The sequence below is a fragment of the Musa acuminata genome, chromosome BXJ2-5, assembly GCF_036884655.1.
Source record: "Musa acuminata AAA Group cultivar baxijiao chromosome BXJ2-5, Cavendish_Baxijiao_AAA, whole genome shotgun sequence".
Lineage (NCBI taxonomy): Eukaryota > Viridiplantae > Streptophyta > Magnoliopsida > Zingiberales > Musaceae > Musa > Musa acuminata.
Genome location: NC_088342.1, coordinates 1,529,528 through 1,547,175, shown reverse-complemented (window position 1 = coordinate 1,547,175; position 17,648 = coordinate 1,529,528). Strand labels below are relative to the sequence as shown.

General features: G+C 40.2%; 2 protein-coding genes across 7 annotated transcripts; both read right to left on the bottom strand.

The window, feature by feature from the left end:
• Window positions 1–2,360: 2,360 nt before the first annotated feature.
• On the bottom strand, window positions 2,361–4,167 carry LOC135612055 (phospholipase A1-Igamma1, chloroplastic-like). Its single transcript, XM_065107794.1, has one exon. The coding sequence runs from the start codon at window positions 4,102–4,104 to the stop codon at window positions 2,653–2,655; it is 1,452 nt and encodes a 483-aa protein (XP_064963866.1). The 5' UTR covers window positions 4,105–4,167; the 3' UTR covers window positions 2,361–2,652.
• A 333-nt stretch (window positions 4,168–4,500) lies between these two features.
• LOC135612053 (protein PLASTID TRANSCRIPTIONALLY ACTIVE 12, chloroplastic-like) lies at window positions 4,501–17,259 on the bottom strand. 6 transcript variants are annotated; one of them, XR_010486733.1, is made up of 13 exons: window positions 17,162–17,259; window positions 16,240–16,334; window positions 16,090–16,160; window positions 15,201–15,875; window positions 14,891–15,003; window positions 13,814–14,073; window positions 12,316–12,437; window positions 9,227–9,295; window positions 9,084–9,137; window positions 8,805–8,903; window positions 7,709–7,848; window positions 7,305–7,451; window positions 4,501–4,948 (listed from the first exon to the last, which is right to left on the bottom strand). XR_010486733.1 is itself a non-coding variant. In XM_065107791.1 (12 exons), exons 2-11 carry the CDS (start codon window positions 16,271–16,273, stop codon window positions 7,750–7,752), a joined length of 1,596 nt encoding a protein of 531 aa, XP_064963863.1. In that variant the 5' UTR covers window positions 16,274–16,334; window positions 17,162–17,259; the 3' UTR covers window positions 4,501–4,948; window positions 7,709–7,749. The 6 variants fall into 6 exon arrangements, 4 of the variants coding, with proteins under 4 accessions (XP_064963863.1, XP_064963862.1, XP_064963864.1 ...); XR_010486732.1 differs by having other exon boundaries at window positions 4,501–4,940; XM_065107791.1 differs by lacking the exon at window positions 7,305–7,451.
• Between the last annotated feature and the right edge of the window lie 389 nt (window positions 17,260–17,648).

Below are 17,648 nucleotides of genomic sequence, written 5' to 3'. Positions count from 1 at the left end.
CTTGATGACATCTCTATTGTATTCAGATCTTCATGGGATGGACTCGGACAATAATTTCTCGAGGTGTGGCCTCTACCAACACATCGGGCCTTTGCCACATCCGATTATGTTTGTTTATTTAGCAATCGACCTTCGTCCACCCTCTCTCGGGCTACACTCAAACGAAGTGCAGTTCTAGAATAGTTCGTCGCATAGAAGCTTTTAAAGTCCATTAACTTCACTGAAATTGATGTGTTATTGTATATATCTTAGGTCTTTTGCATGCCCCCCCCCCCCCCCCCCCCCCCCCCCTTAGCATAATCTTTGTTGTACATCGCTTCCTTCACAACAACTCGAATGATAACACTATGACATATTCTTCAAGAGTACATCTCCATATCCTCTTGCCTTATGGGAAGACCTTCTGACCATAACTTCGCCTCCGCAAGTTGAGTCACCTTAGTTCCTCTATCAAATGCTTTTTCAAAATAAGGTGCATGTGCCTTAAAGCTCATTTCGTCTTTAGCACTATGCAAGATGAGTTTGCTCCATCAGAATGAGAGACCTATAGAATGACACGATTTGGCTCTTGCTTTTGTAAAAGTTCATGCCCTTGACCACTATCCAAGAAAAGCTTCATACCTTTATTCAATATTTTGTCTTCTATTTGACTCTCTTTATGTGGATCAGGCACTTTACTAAATTCCACCAAAGTTTCTTTGCCCCTTAGTTTGCATAAAGTTGATGGTAGCTCTCGTACCCACCAATCTATGGGTTAGCCCTCCATTGAGTCTGATTTCTACATTAGCTCCAAGTGTGTCTTCGTTTGGTATTACCTTGGGTTGCTTACTTCACTTGATCTTGTAATATATCCACTAACGTATTACCTCATACGAGATCATGTAACAACTCCTCGTCGCTCGCTCGGTTCGTTGAGCTTTGTGAAGTTGTTGTCTTGAAGTATCCCTCATCAACATGTGCGATCTGTTACACATGATTCTACCTCTAGAGAATTGAGATTTATCCCTCTTGGATATCTATCCTATTAGAGCAACTTTCTTCTATGTATTCTTCCCTTTGAAAATTTCAGAGACCACCATCCCCTTTGACTAATATGTCTTATTGAACAAACTATATATTATTTTGCCCTCGTGAATGCACTTGCTCGATTGTAACTCTTCGCCATTATAGCCCCCGTAGCACTTCAAGGCCTAACAACATGCTGAACTTTCTATACCCTTTAGCCTCCTACAGATGTATCTTTTCCATACCGAAGAAAAAGTTTCAATGCTCTATGACGTTAAGTTTTGGTCGTCTTATGATAGTCACGGACAATCCATCATCTACATACAAGCCTTTGTATGAGTATCAAATTCTTCAAGTTAGTAATTCCTCTCATCTTTGTGAGCTTTATACAACTCTTTCAATCACTAAGCAACCTATCCCACTTTACACGGTCTCATTATTTGTCAAGCACTTCGTTTGCCTCGAGCACCATCAAGTTTGGTTGCCAACGTCGGGTCATAGCTTAAACTCAACCATTTCAACCTTTGTACGTCATAAGTTCTTCTCAGCTTGCTTGTTCTCGTGGTGCCTCTCATGTGAAGGGTTAACCATTCCTCTAAATGCCAATCTCGTAGCCCTATTAGGTCCCCTACATTTGCAAGCCAAGTGTGCTTGTCTTGCTCTGATACTATATATCACGTACTTAGTTGATTTTACTTAAGTTGTGTGATACTCTTGCATGTCCATCCATAAAGGATCAGCCTCCTCAAAATCTCTTAAGGTCCCTTAAGGACCTACAAAAGAGAAGACGAGTTAGAAAAAATATTTAACTCGGGATCTATATGCAATCATTTTAGCAAACACTTGATAGACAAAATAAAAATACAAACATAGACTTTGAAAGCTCTAAACGATTGTATGACAAAAGGCCAAAGTGGTACATCACAAACCAAACAAAATGGGGTCTAAGCCTACTGTCAACTCTCCACATGCTATACAAAGTATGAACTAAACATAAAGATACAAACATACATGAGCATTACATCAAACACTTCGTTTATAGCTTTTTTCGTGATAATGAATTACGATTCACATAAATTGATAAGATCAATCCAAACGACATTGTGTGGACTATTATGAGCATTACATCAAACACTTCATTTATAATTTTTATCAAATATTTTATTTATAATTTTTTTCGTGATAATAAATTACGATTCACATAAATTGATAAGGTGAATCCAAATGACCACGTGTGGACTATTTATTCATGCGAGATTTTTTTTTTTTCTCACTTTAACACTCTCGTAGTGTTCCAATGACAAACAGAAATTGATTATCAAAATATTTTATCTTAATCTTTTAGCTCGAACGAATAATACTGACAAGAATTGACTTTCTCGTTAATACTATTACATGGAATATCCATGACCAGCCAAGTCAAACACAAATTCTTCCCGGACTCCTTCCCAAGGAATTGCAAGAACTCATATAGACCGGTCTGTGTATACGGACCCGTCTTCGTGTGTACTCTTGACAGGAAATCCGAGTTCTCACTTGATCTGATGTGATTGAGATGAGATTTCAAGAAGCACGGTTCCATCCAATTTAATCCCATTGTACAACTACATGCATGATGTGCAGATTCCAATATGGATTCACGGCAATCTAAAGCTGTGCTTCTTCTCTATAAGGCGAAGGGATGTCTTCTGGCTCTCTTGCAGGCTTGACCCATCTGCCGTAAGCATTGCGCACCATGCCCTTGTTGGCCACCTGAGCCCAGCGTGGTGGTATGTGCAGCTCATCTCGCAGCATTCCACTGGTCTTATTCACCAGCGCCACGTCCCTCCTCGCGTTCTGCCGGAACTCCTTGTCGGAACTGAGGAACCCGTCCACCAGGTGCAGGTAGGTCTCCAGTTTGTGGAATCCGGCGACGTCGAGGCCGTGCTTCAGGTAGGGCGACGACCTGACGTCGAGGCCGAGCTCGAGGCCGACGTGCGTGTACACCCACTCCAGGGTTCCAGTGACGTGCTCGAACCTCTTCAGCCCCTCGTTGAACAGGATGCCCGGCACCTTCGGCACCATGTCTTGCTTCACCACCACCCGCAGAACCTTCACGTTCATCTCCTTCAGCTTCTCTCCGAAGGCGACGTTGCCGACGCGCGGCCCGCCGAAGGATATCACGCTGATCGGAAGGTCCGGGATGGTCGACGCCGCCTCGTGGGCGTTGAGCAGAGCCAGCGCGCCGCCCAGGCTGTGGCCGGTGATGGTCAGGCTGACCTCCTCGCCTCTTTGCCTGTAGTGGCTTACTAGCCTCTCGATCTCCTCGATCACCTGCTCCGACGCGCTCGTCTTGTTGTAGCGCGACCGGTCGCTCTTGGAGGTGTACACGCCGAGGAAGCCGTGCTCGACCATGACGTCGGCGCGGGCGTCCCCGAGCGGCTCCAGCTTGCCCTGCACGTCCTTGAACCACTCGGTGGGCGCGATGGTGCCGCGCCAGGCGACGACGATGTCGCGGCAGCCGATGCGGCGGGACTCCGCGTCGTCGCTGACGGCCACGTAGCCCATCCAGTTCGACTCCGTGGACCAGGCGTCGGCGTGGAGGGAGCGCTCGAGCCAGCGTGGGAGCTTGACGTGGGACATGGCGTAGACGTACTTGGACACGCGGTAGCCGTTCCTGGCGAGGCCGAGCTTGTCGAGGAGCCGGTGGCGGCCGTAGAGGCAGCTGCCGCAGAACTTTGAGAGTGGGTTGAAGTCGAAGGCGTCATAGGTCGCCTGCGCGAACTCGCCGTACTTGATGATCTCGCGACGGAGCCAGGGGTGGAGGGGGTTGAGAAGGGGAGACCAGTCGGCGTGGCCATGGATCTCCGGGAAGAGGGAGAAGATGTCCTCCTTCGGGGAGACAGTAGGGGTGTTGCGGCCGATGGCGGGGAGTGGGAGGCCGCCGCTGTCGTCGTCGGGCTTCCTTTCGTGGTGAAGGTGGAGGAGACTAGAGAGAGTGGCCGGGATGTTGATCAAAGAGCTAGCGTGTCGTTCTCGGAGCGTCGCCGCTGCGACGGCCGCGGCGGCGGTGCGGTGAGAGGCGTGGTGGCGAATGGGCGAGGAAGAGGACAAGGCCATGATCGCAGCTTGTTGTGGACCACAAGAGAGAATGAGAGATGTCCGAGGAGCGGAACGGGAGGGTGGCTTAAATAGGTCGAAGGGCGAGTTCACCAAATTATTCTAGTCAACAGCTTGACTTGGAAAAAGTCAATACGGTCTCAGGACTCAGTATTTTGTAGCTTATCATGTAAAACACCACAAATAATGTAATTTCATTCATTTTTCCTAATTCAATAACCATTAGAATAAAGATCGTCATCCCTCAGGTCATGGAAATGTTCGAATGCGGACCATTTCATCAAGGGTTGGAAGTTGGAACCATTCCTATATAGCAACCACAACAATAATAATAATAATGATGTGAGTGCATAACAATAATAACAAGAAATTTAAATTTAGAGACAGTTTAAAACGTCAGCCCAACCACAAGAAAATTAATATATAAACACAAGATAAGAACTCTCAAACATTTAGTGTCACAGGAATGTGTCAAAGTCTCTACATCACTTGGATGTACAGGGTGGGTGTTTTCACACGCTTCTCTGATTGACTATGATAACCAGAGAGTTTGAGTCAACACAACAATACATGGGATTTTGGATACTGCTTTATCCAGCAATCAAAGTCGGACAACCCCACACCTTCGGTTCCCAACTATTATACATCCTTAAGATCCCCCAATAAACTCAGGCAGGGTAGGTTTCACCTTGCAATAATAAAAGATCACCATGTTGTCATGATTGTTGCTGTTTGTGATGCATCAGATTTTTTAACTTGAATGGGATGTCAGCAATCTTCAAATTATGTTCATTAAACCCTCCATGGTCCTGTGACATGCCAACTAGAGCTCATACCTGCAAAACTAGAGCAACATAAAATTCCTATCTAATCAATCACCCATTATATTTAACTCCACACGGCGAGTCACAATTCATAGTCCTAAATGCAAAACAAAGTAAACTAAGCCAGTCTTTTTTATCACTGCCTACTCAGAGTCAACTCTATTTCCATCGTTATCTCCAGAAAGTGTAACACGCAAAATATTGTCATACTATACATGTACAGGGTAGTACAAAAAGCTACCTGATGCAAGCAAAATTGAAATAGACTGCCAATAACAGGCAATGCATCAAAGTGAAAAGAGGGCAAAATAAAGAGTTGGAAAGAAGACACAGATACAACAATAATTTTACATGGAAAAGAGCATTTCAGCTAAAATATTGACTAAAGTTCATCTTATAAAATGGTCTCAGCTCCAAGATGACTAAAGAGTAACATAAATCATGAAAACAAAGAATTTCTTATGATTTAGACATTTTATAAAAAAAAACTAAATTGGATTATAAATTAGATCTTCTAATAGGGTAGGGGCATGAGTTGAAAAAAGAATTGACTAACTATTTAAAAAGGACATTCAATTGCTATCGCAACTAGAACTTGTCACGTTCTGGTGATTTAAAAAGCGTTAGGCGTCAAACGACGCTAAGGTTCCAAAAAGCTTGAGATGCTCGCCCGAGTGAAACGAGACGCTCTAAAATATTAAAATATAAAAAAATATATAATATAATTAAAAATATAATTATTTAAATAAAAAATATGATATTAAATTTAAAACATACAGTTAACAGTATATTACTTAAGTTAGAGGCAGAGAAAAAAAAACTCTGAAATATTAAAATATTAAAAATATAATATAATTAAAAAATATAACTATTTAAATAAAAAATAATATTAAATTAAAAATATACTGTTAACAGTATATTAATTAAAGTTAGAGGGGGGAGAAAAAAATGTTAACAGTAGAGGATTAGTTTAAGATAATTGCAGCAACGTTGTGAACGACAAAAGCGACAGTAGCGGAAGCTGTGGATAGCAGCAGCGACAGCGAGGAAAGTTGCAGACAATAACAGTGACAACGACGAAAGCTGCGAACAATAACAACGACAACGATGGAAGCTGCGGACAGCAACAGCGATAGCGACTGAAGCTTCGGAGGGCGTTCGTCGGTGGCAGAGGAACCTACAGTCCTCTTCCTCAACAGTGGAAGGAAGCGACGACGGAAGGAAGCTAAGGGGGTTGTTGGACTCATCCGTCGACGACAAAGGAAGGCTCGGTTCGCTACGTCTATGGCGGAGGCAACGACAGAAAGCATCGACGGCAGAGGTAGAAGCAACGCTAGGGTTCCTCGGGGTCGCGCGGGCATGAAGCGTGGCTTTTGAGGTAAGAAACTACGAACTGAACCAGACTTAAACCGGTTTGGTTCGCTTAATTGAATTGGGCGATCGCCCTAAGCGCCCAACACCTGGGTTCGGGCGAGTGCCCAAGCGGCGCCTCATTGAAGTGCGTCGCCTGGTCCACACACGAAGGTATTAACATATGACATGCCTAGTGCCCAAGCTGTCACGGACTTAGCTGGTTTTGCCTAAGTCGTGCGGCACCCTTGCGTGTCCGTCCGCAAAGGTCAGCCTCCCCGAAGCCTCCCATTGTCCCTTAGGACCAACAAAAGAGAGAACGGGTTAGAGAGAACGCCTCACTCGGGATCCACAAGCAAGCATCTCCGAAAACACTTCATAGACAATGCAAATTACAAACAGACTTTACAAGCTTTGAACAGTTGCACAACAAAGGGTAAAATGGTCCACTACAGATCGAAAATCTCTCACACGTGTCCTCATGACACAACCTTTATTTACAAGCCTAAAGCGGCCACCAACCTAACTAAAATGGGACTATTAAGCCTTCGGCCGTCCCTCTACATGCTGTACAAAGCATGAACATACCAAAAGACACGGACATACATAAGCATTACATCAAACATTCTGTTTAGAAGTTTGTCCGTGACAAAGCGGCGCCTGGTCCACAACTATAACAAACAACAATTGAAGGTTACTACTATAACAAACAACAATAACAAGCCTTAAAGTCCCAGCTAAAATTTTTAGAATGACTCCAATCTTGGTAAGTTAATTGGGTATAACACCATCAAGCAATCCCAATATTAAGTCATACTTCTTTTCATTTTTTGGTTGATTTGTGCTCAAGAACCTTGTGGTGATCATGTGGTAGAATACACTAATCTACAAAACTTAGGTTCTAACTAGCCCAAAACAAAAGGCAACAAAGCACAATACAGTTCAATGTTTCCTCAAATTTGGCAAGTTTGTCAAAGAATATTATCTGATATTCTGATGTTTAAAATGTTATCACACATAACAGACCTGCATTGTCAAACAGATAAAAGTTGCCAGAAATTCAGTGCCCTCCATGTCAAGAGGCAGATATGTGCCTAGTTCCAAAGAACTTCAATGTCCATGAAGTGACAAAATCCACATTAATATCTCAATATCTAGATCGATGCACAATGACTGCATAGTTAACCATTTTGTAGTTAGTAAATAAAAAATACAAAAGCCGTTCTGCATTATGAAACAACTACATCAAATGAAAGACTCAATAACAGTACACATAATGTATAAAATACTTAAGCAAGTATTTGTGTTGTCAATATTAATACTGTCTTAAACTTGGTGCTTATTATTTTAGTACTGCTCTTAGCTTAAATCATGCTTGACATACAAAATGGTTACTGAAAAGCAACATTAATATATTATTTTGTACTGACCAGTCATATGGGTAGAACAATTGCTGGTCGAAATTTAAATATTACTCCTCTTCATCAAAGTCCATAAGGAAATCAGTTAAGTTCTCAGAGTCATCTATAGCCTCTTCTAGAGACATGGAGCCTTCCTTCTTTGGTTTTTCCTAGACAAAAGGAAAAAACCAGAACATAAAATTTCAAAAAGAATAGCTTGATTAAGATGCGAGAAAAAAGTTATCAGAGTAGCATTAAAAAGAGGTTACTATGATATTATGCCGTTATTTAACACAACTGCAATGCTTCTCAAAATTTTCAGAAGATTTTGGTGTGATAAAGACTTTGATAATCATCATCATGTGTCTTCCAATCAAAAATAGTCTAGAGCACAAACTTACAACCTAGATGGCAATATGGTAGAACTGAAAAGACTCTTAGAGCATGTTATCCACTTCAAAATTATCACATCAACAAATGGTTCCAAACCTTAGATAAGGTATATTTTTCAGAATAACCAACCATAATATGCAGAAAGTTGGATCTAAAGCAAATCTATCTTGGGTGGACCTTAAAAATATCTTGAGTCAGTTACTACTTGAAGTTAGCCTGCTAAAAGATCAATTCAAGCCTTAGGTAATGTACATTTAGGAAAGAGAGCCAGTCATAATACGTAGATGGTTAGATAAAAAATACTGTAACACCCCAAAGTTTAGTCCCACATTCGAATGGGTAAAAACTTGAATTGGTATCTAAGGAATTGATGGTGTATTACTATTAACTTGGACTCGTGCATTTTGGGCAAGTGGTTCATACTCCATAAACTAATCAAATGGTTATCTTATTAGTTCCAGTCGTGACAAATTCAGCTATTATCTTGAAGATAGTTGTTAAGTTCATTAATTAGAACATAGCAAAATACCATAAATGCAACAGTAGGAACATAGTTTTTAATTAATGCATAAAAGAAATATAAGGTCCTTTGAGCAAGCTATGAATGTAAGATATGAAGGACTGAAAGCTTATGTGACTCCACCACAAAACTTTTCAAATATCCAAAGATGTATCCTACACTAAAATTTTCACCTACATACTAAAAAAGAGGTCTTTACACATCTGTAGGTACCTTTGAGTTGTGCAGCTGAGGAGTAGTTTTAAGAACGCTCCAGTTACGAGTAATTTTCTCCTCAACTTTTTCGTCTTCTTCCTCACTCTCATCTTCATCCTGTCTCAAAAGAAAAAACACAGATTATATGGTTTGCAGAATTAGCAAGAACTAAAGAAGATGAAAGTCCTTGACATTTGAAGACTGCTTCTGAATGATAGCCCCAAAAGGTGCAAGTTCGAATCCTAAATTTTCCGAGTTACCTAACTGAGGGCACAAAGATTAACAAGTTTCACTCACATCATCCTCTCCAATGTCAACAGCACTTGCCATAGCTTCATCCATGTCAGTGACCTGCGGTAGTGGTTATGGCAGTAAGAGATTCAAGTTGCATCAAAAGTGGCCTGGCTTGGAACTCTATTGGGAACAAAAAGATTAACTACCTCTAGTTCTTGGGTTTTCTCCTTGGCCAAAATTTTCTCAAGCTCCTGCCTTGGTATTATTTTCCCTTGCTGAGATAAAACAAAGGCATTAAACAGCAGACTCCTGAATTTGATTAACAAAATTTTCCAGACTCCAGAGAACCACTCTGAAGTACATAACAAGTGATAACAAGTGGTCATTATGTACCAAAAGCTTCCATAGCTATCTGGTCATGCAAAAGATAAACAGAGCTAAAGAAAAGTTGCTAAACACATCATAGTATTTGAAGCATCATGCATGAAGGAACATATTCCATTCTGGAACAAAGATTATCATTGATTTTTTTTTTTTAAGTATGGCTAAAAAAGGTCAGTCCAATGCCAGAATATCCCACTATTGCAGGGTTTGGGACTTGTACGTAGCCTTACTCTTATTTTTTCAAAGTGTGCTCATGCAAAAAGGGTAACATATACTCTCTGCAACTTCAAGACTCACCTGATTTACCCATCCCAAGTGTGCTTGGCATGTACAACAGTGTCAACAAAAAGAGTAGCTAGAATCATCTCATATGGTAATAATCAGATTTAAGAGTTTTTCCAACATTTAAGATATGGAATATCTTATGTTTGGAAAACAAAGGCCAAAGCTACCACGAATGGTACTTAATGATACTTACAGGTAACTTTTATTTTCTACCAATCACGATTTTCTAAAGAAGGTTTCTACTAAGATCATGAAGTTCAGGTAGACATAAATGTAACAGAGCAAAGGATATCAGCTAGAAAAGATTTTGAGGTCCTAGGGATGCCAACAAACATAATAATTTATCACATTAGGTGTGCTACATAAACATAGTTTCAGTAGATAAATGTTGGCATGTCAAACATAGATCTAAGATAGTGACAATTACAATCATTCAGTGTTCTCAAAATTGGAACCATATTATAAATCATACAGAGTCTTAGATTGGATCAAATTGTTTAAGATTTTGTTTGGTAATGGTTTTAGTACAAATATTCAAGATGAATATTACATTGCGACATATGAAGTAGCTGAAAACTAGATGAATAGAATAATATAAGTATCATCTCTAACAAGCATAAGTAACAAGCTCCATTTTCATGTCTAACATGTTCAATAAAAACAATATATTTTTTAAACCAAAATTTTTTAAACCAAAATTTCTTAATTGAGGATGTTGAATCTCGGATTTTGATGATGAAATCAATTGATGAGTTTATGATCTAATCTGCATTTTGAATGACGCAGGACTAACTTCGATCAGAAAAGGTAAATCGATTAAAGCAAGAGGAATCATACGTTGGGCCGAAGTTGAACATGTCAGAAGATTAGACATCGGACTAGATGAATGGTCGACGTGTCGGCAGAAGGCTTCATGCCATGAGTTCGGGCATTGGGCCAGAAGGATCGGACATTGCGCCAAGGAGATCAGGTGTTGCGGAGGTCAATATACCGATTGGACAATACGCCGCAAGAGAGGACGATGCGCCGAAGGTATGGACGAAGCGTCGGATGAACCAATAACATGTTGGACAACTTAGTATTCTTGCTTGTAATAATTTGTCTAGATCGAAGTAATTTAGAGGGCTAATTGAGTTGGTTTCGAATGTAACCATGCCAACTCAATTAGGGGCTAACTAGGCCCAAAGTGAGGCTATTTTGGGCCAAGAGAAAGGCCCATTCAGTGATCCAAAGCTACGTCAGGCGGTAGCGCCGCCGGAGCTGAATGTGGAACCGCTTGAGGCTCAACCTCCCAGGTGGTCTGGGCGGTGGTACCGTCGGCCATAAATGACTGTCAGGCGATGGTATCGCTAGACTGGACGTACTGCCCAGTGTCAATGTGTCAGGCGATGGTACCGCCCAGTACTAGCGATGGGTACCGCCAGTACCCAGAAAACCGGGGATAAGACACTTTTTGGCTCTAAGTTTGAATCCATTTGGGGCCTATAAATACCCCTCTCATCCCTACTCAGAATACACATCAACTGAGAGCAAAAAGGAAGGAAAACACTATTGTAATATTGTGAGAACTCCTCTCAAGCTCTAAGTGTTGGGTGAAGTTTAAGAGAGGGGTGATTGGTTGTAAAGGTTATCTCCTAAACTTGTGAAAAGGAGAGAAGAGGTGTAAAAAGATAGTTCATCTTCGCCCATTGAAAGAAGATCGAATAGTGGAAGTCGGTGGCATCGAGTGAAGAGGAATCGAGAGTGGACGTAGGTCACGACGATCGAACCACTATAAATCGGTTTGCATTTATGTTTTGTTGTTTACCTTTATTGCAAACTGCTTTACTTCCTCATTACTATACCTGCACGCTATTACGAACGTTTTTAAAGTTAAACACTCCTTGATACAGTTTTATCGAACGAAGATTTCCGACTCGACATAGTTTTTACGTACACACTAATTCACTCCCCCCCCCCCCTCTTAGTGTCGTATTGATCCTAATAGAGGAAACATTTCTTTAGCTAAGATTTCTTCAATGAGTTAACACAATGACGTATTTTGCCGAAAGATGGGGGCATCATCTCAAATAAAAGATTAAAAATTAGATCCAAAATTATCAAGTTTTACTTTTACCTATTCTTAAAACATTAAATTATTTGGATGTCTTATAAGATTATTCTAGCAAAAAAAATCATTCTAATAAATGGAAAGATTTTAGCAAACCATTAACACAATTAATTGATAAAATCACAAAAACATAGAATAATCAAAATGAATCTAATTGTCTAATGTATTACATAAAAATATACCTGTTTGTTATAATCATACGATACTGATCCAATTAAAGAATTAAGACCATTTAGGACCATTTTGATTTAATAAAAAAACTATGACTACTAAGGTTGGCAGCTCAACATGACTCACATTAATAGGGTCTAGAACTTCTTCAGAAGGATCTCTTTTGCTATTAACATCTTCTATAGAAGAGGTGTCAGGACAAGAGATAGAACTAGTTACTGTAATCAAGGATATCTTGAAACCTGAATTCATGACAATATGTAAAGAGCTGCAAAATATCTAGGTACAATGTTATGCTTATCGTAGTATTTTACATCAGAAAACTAGCAAAAGACTACACTCTACCTCCATAAGATAAGCCAGCATATTTGGTGTCGGCTCATGAAAATCCGGTCCCCTGTAATCAATTACTTCATCAGGATCTTGAATATAATTGATAGTTGGATAAACAGGATCACCACCCCATACTGCAAAAGAACAATAGATGAATAAAGTTATAGTTTACATTGGGCCAAAGAACGCATATGCCAGGTAACTAGAGGAATCTGCTTATAAGAAATACGACATAAAGGAATTAAAATTTTCACGGTGAATTTATAAGCAGCAACTTGCCATCTATCGCAAAGACATTAATTGATGAATATGGCAGCACAATAAAATCTTGACTGTGTACATGTAATAAGTCCTCTATGCATGTTCATGCAATCACTGCATTTAGTGGATATAAATATGGTAAAGAAACTAATATAAACTGCTTTTGAGCATTTTCAAGAAGGATAGAGATAAGTTGCTGTGTATATGATGAGTTCACTTTCCAACCTTGACCACATTCATGTTATTTCATAAAAGTAATGCCATTTAACTAAAGATTTAAAAAAATAAAGTTTAGATAAACAACACAAGTTGTCTAGTGCGACAATCGTGGATTGATGTAACGTAACCATAATGGGCCCATAGAATCAAAGCACCCTCCAAAGTTTGCTTTTGCTTGTCAAGGACTGGTCAATCAGGTGTTTTTAGTGGGCAGAGTTCAGATTGGATCCACCTATGACCTAAAACTATATCATATAAGAGTAGTGTTCTAATGCGGGTCTAGATACAGTAATTATCATATATGAAGACATACAAGATTTTATGCATGCTATCTAGCATGAATTGAGGATCTACACCTGATACAATGATTTACATGGATCCAATTCTAAGAAACAATGTTATCAGGTCAGTTAACATAGTATCAGGACCCATGGATGCCCATGTTTAATAGTTTATAACTACTAAAAGCTGAATAGCATTCTAGGTTAAAATCTTCACTTGATCTGTCAAGGGATCGGGGTCCTTGAACCTCTCAGGTCTGCAATGAGAATGCCCTGTGACTTCGCAACTCGGGTACATACAAGAACATCCAGCATGAGCATCAACAGTGATCAAGAGGAGCTCACAAGCACTGAAGCACAACAAGGTTAAGCGTACAACAGGAACCGAGAAGAGCCTACAGTGATGAATAAGCGGTACACCCACTCCCAACCCCCTTTAAGTTTTTTTTTTTGGTCTCTGCAAGCAGACTGATGACATGAAGCACACATAAACATGGCATCTGTTGGCCAACACAGAGCATTCCACCAGTAAGGCAAAGCATGACTACAACATTGTAAGAAGTTAAGTCTTGACAAGAATCAGGTTCACAATCACATCAGAGGCGTTCATCATTTTCGCAATACCAAGTAGAATATCAAATGTATTCAAGCATTGCAATGACACCAGTGATTCCATTTAGCTAATGATAGAAGAATGGAAAAGAGTTAATCAAGTAAATTATCATAAGAAACTGAACAAATTGTCATACTCTCTTTGATTAGATCTTCTCGCATCCGCATTGCTAATGGATCTCGCTTAATGCGAATGTCGGTGCCCATCATGATGCGATATTCTTCGGCAGTTTGATGTTCAAACATTTCGATTAGTTGAATGTTCTCATCCTCACCAGTTTCTTCATAGTGTTTCTGTACAGCCTCTCGTGAAGTGTCCCTGTCCCATGCTTTGACCCATTCTGAATAGTATGCTATTGGCCCAATTTCTTCCAATCTCCTCTGTTCTGCTTGTAGTCTACAACATCAGCCAAAAAGATACTTGAGAAAAGACATGAGATAGAAAAAAGGTAACAGCTGCTGCTGTTATTTTGGAAAGCATAATTTGGAAAAGCCAAACTAAATTACATTACACAATCTGCTGCTTCCAGAAAATGAGAAGAATATTCCCACCCAATTATTCTACACAAGCTTGACAATTACCAACCACAACATCCAACGAAATGGTTGATGATTTACGAAATTCCCAATATGGGGTAACTAACCGGCTGCTGAAAGGTATATTATTTTTAACTCTTAAACTAAATAACACCTATTAACAGACATCACTCTCTTCCTTTTGGTTCTTTCTTGCATCTCATTAAACATATTCTATTCTCGAAAACATTCAACATTTGACCACACTCTTATGTCCCAAAGTCATGAATTTTTGGAGCCTCATAACTGTGAAATAATTATTAGCCTCTTATAGTAATGGCAGAATTTAAAAATCTTTAAAAAAAGTTATAATGAAGCATATTAGTGAAGCATAACACCACATGTTAACCATATCTTAAGTAATTTCAATCCTTTCTACCAGAAGTAATGGTCTCGCTTATCTGAAAAAAATAGTAATGCCATTGCTATAAAGTTGAGCACTTCCATTTACATAACAGGCTTTGAAAATATAATGGACATTATAAACACCGATATTTTCTTTTCCAGTTCCCATGATCATCAGAGTATATGTATGTATTATAAAATAAGTATAAGCACATCAGCTTGTTTATTTCATACTCCACTTCAAGCAGCAATAGAACCATGGGCTCTGATTTGCAGCATCTGACCATATGTACCTTTCCTCCTTGAATAAATGCCTTCTTGCTCTTGCAAGAGCAGTTTCAGTTTGTGTTGGGTGGTCCCCGTACAACTTTATTTGCCCAGTTTCTGCCATAGCCTTTGCAAAAACCTGCATAGATGTCATGAACTCTGATTAGTCATCATCATTTGCAGAATGGATAAAAGAACTTTAGAGTTCTGATTTTGACAACTTAATGCAAGCTACGACAACATGCCAAATGGAGTTAATCATCTTTTGATATATGGTGTGATGACAAAGGTGATTTTTCCTCTAAATAAATTCACTGTTTTATAATCAAAACTAACCGTGTCAACATCTGGACGCCTCCTTTGCCACCTTGACCATTGCTCTTTTTCTGGTTTTCGCCAATTCCACCAAAGATCTTCACTCGTACGAGGCTCTTCTATGGGTTTATCTAAATCTGGATCAACAAATGGATGTGGTCGTCCCATTTCTTTGTCCAACTCATAAGAACTCATGTTCTCTTGCTCTGGTTCTGTCTGATAAATAACATATGCTTCAGATGGATCTTTAGGTTCATCAACAGAACCGTCTGGCTCTGATGTCTCAAGAACAGGTTGGTTGCTCATATCTGAAATAGTTTCTGCAGCTTCTGAAGCAGTTGCCTGGCCCTTGTATTTCCTCCGCCTGCTACCAGGATTTTTACCATATGAAGGCTTCCCATCAGACTTGCCAGGAGGTTCTGGGGCCCTGGCAGCAGCCACGCGACTAGCTGTCCCTTCAGGCCAATATTCCCTTCCAGGTATGCTTGCTCGGGCACCAGATGCTGGTTCAAGCTGGCCAGACGTTGAATCCATGTAACTATAGTATGGTGGTGGTTCGATCGATGAAGGATCAAATTTCCCATCCTTATTTGCACATTTAATTTCATGAAATATTTTGTCCTTTTTCCAATAGGATGGACTTGATTGAATAAGAATGTTTTGCTTCCTTGAATTGTTTACACCTACGAATGGTGTCTGGAACGGTCAAATAATGAATTAGTTAACATGTCGTGTAACCAATAGGTTGCTATAATTAATTACAGCTCAAGCAAATTGCTGAAAAGCACCAGATTTCTAGCCCAAAAAGATTGGTCTTATGTTAAAAGAAATAGATTTAACATTCTGACATAAACAAGGAGTGTATGATCTCAAGTAAAAACACACGTTAAAATAATGATATTTCACATACCTGGAACTTTCTACTACAGGGTTTCACATAAATACCAAAATCAACTGACCTTAAATTCCCCACCAACTGATCTGCTAAGCCATAAATAAATAATAAAAAGCATCATTCCAGACTGGCAATATCAAGGAATAATATTATAGGATAATGCACCTCGAAAGAGCCATGAATGCGAGAAGGATGCCATCTTTCTGAATGCTAATTCTTGCTTCTTGTTTCAAAAGTATTCTCAAATCAACATCCACCTTCTGCAATTAAGAAAACTATAGTAATAAGGGACTATTTGATTCTATATTCAAAAAACAATTTTAAAATGTTAAACAAAAAAGAAAAAAAAATTGTTTGACTGAGTAGTTTTTGGTTTCAGTTTTAAAAATGAATCAAAATTTGTTTCTAAAATCTAAAAGTATAAAACAATTTCATTTGTTCTCTGAATCGATTCTCAATACTCTCAGCATCTATTAGTCGCCCGACCCTCTCCCTCTCCCTCTCCCTCGACAGCTGCTCGAGGCACGCCACCAACCTGCATGCCACCAATTCGCTGCAGGAACATCTCCATCCGTCTCCTCTTGTCTAGCTAGTCTCCCTCCGTCCTCCCTGCATTATCTCACGCTAATCCAGTCCTTTGCCTGCTGTCGTCTCAACTAATAGCAATGGTTCAAGAACGATACCAAAAAACAGTTCTTGATCGTTTTCTGAGAACAAACCCAACCGGGTCCTTAATGTCGATGCACCAGATTAAATACGAAATTAAAAGGAATCGAAATGAATCCTTCCATTTCCCCTGGCGCTCGTAAGCAAGAAATCGCGATCAGAACACCCAACCAAACTCAAGAAGGTGGTCTCCAAACGCACGAAAAAAAATCCAAGAATCGACTTGAAAGAAATAAAATGCGGAGACTCCTAGCGTTTACAAGCATAAATTCGCGATCAAAAGTGCCTGCCAAAGTTTAAGAAATTAGACCCTGAACGCACGAAAAATCCAAGAAAACCAATGCAATTCCGCAACAACTCTCTCGGATTGAACCCAATAACAGGGAAGGCGACTTCCGGAAGAGAAGATTCGGAGAATTACCTCTCTTCCGTCTCCCGAAAGTTTAGGGTTTTAGCATCGAGAGCGATCTCGCAGGGAGCCGTTGCGCAAGAAGCTTATCCTCAGTCACATGGGCCATATAAATAAATGGGCCGGGTCGAAGGAACAGATAACTTGAACCCGACCCGATCGAATGCCGGTCCAATGGATTTGGTATTGACGTCCATTGGGTTCGAACAAGATCGAGTCCAATTATATGTTAACATGCTTATATATATATATATATATATATATATATATATATATATAGGGCTGGGCCAACAATAGCACACCACGTCACCCAAATGTCGAAACCGTGAACCCTGGTTTCCGTTAGACAGGGGCGCGTCATCGTTCCGGCTTCCAGTCAACCAAGGTGGTCAACGATGACGCTGTTTCGTCCCCGACAATTGACCCGCTTGCTGATCGGATCACTCGCGCAGGGCCCACTCTCTCGCTCTCAGCGAGACGGACCGCGTGACCTGCAGCC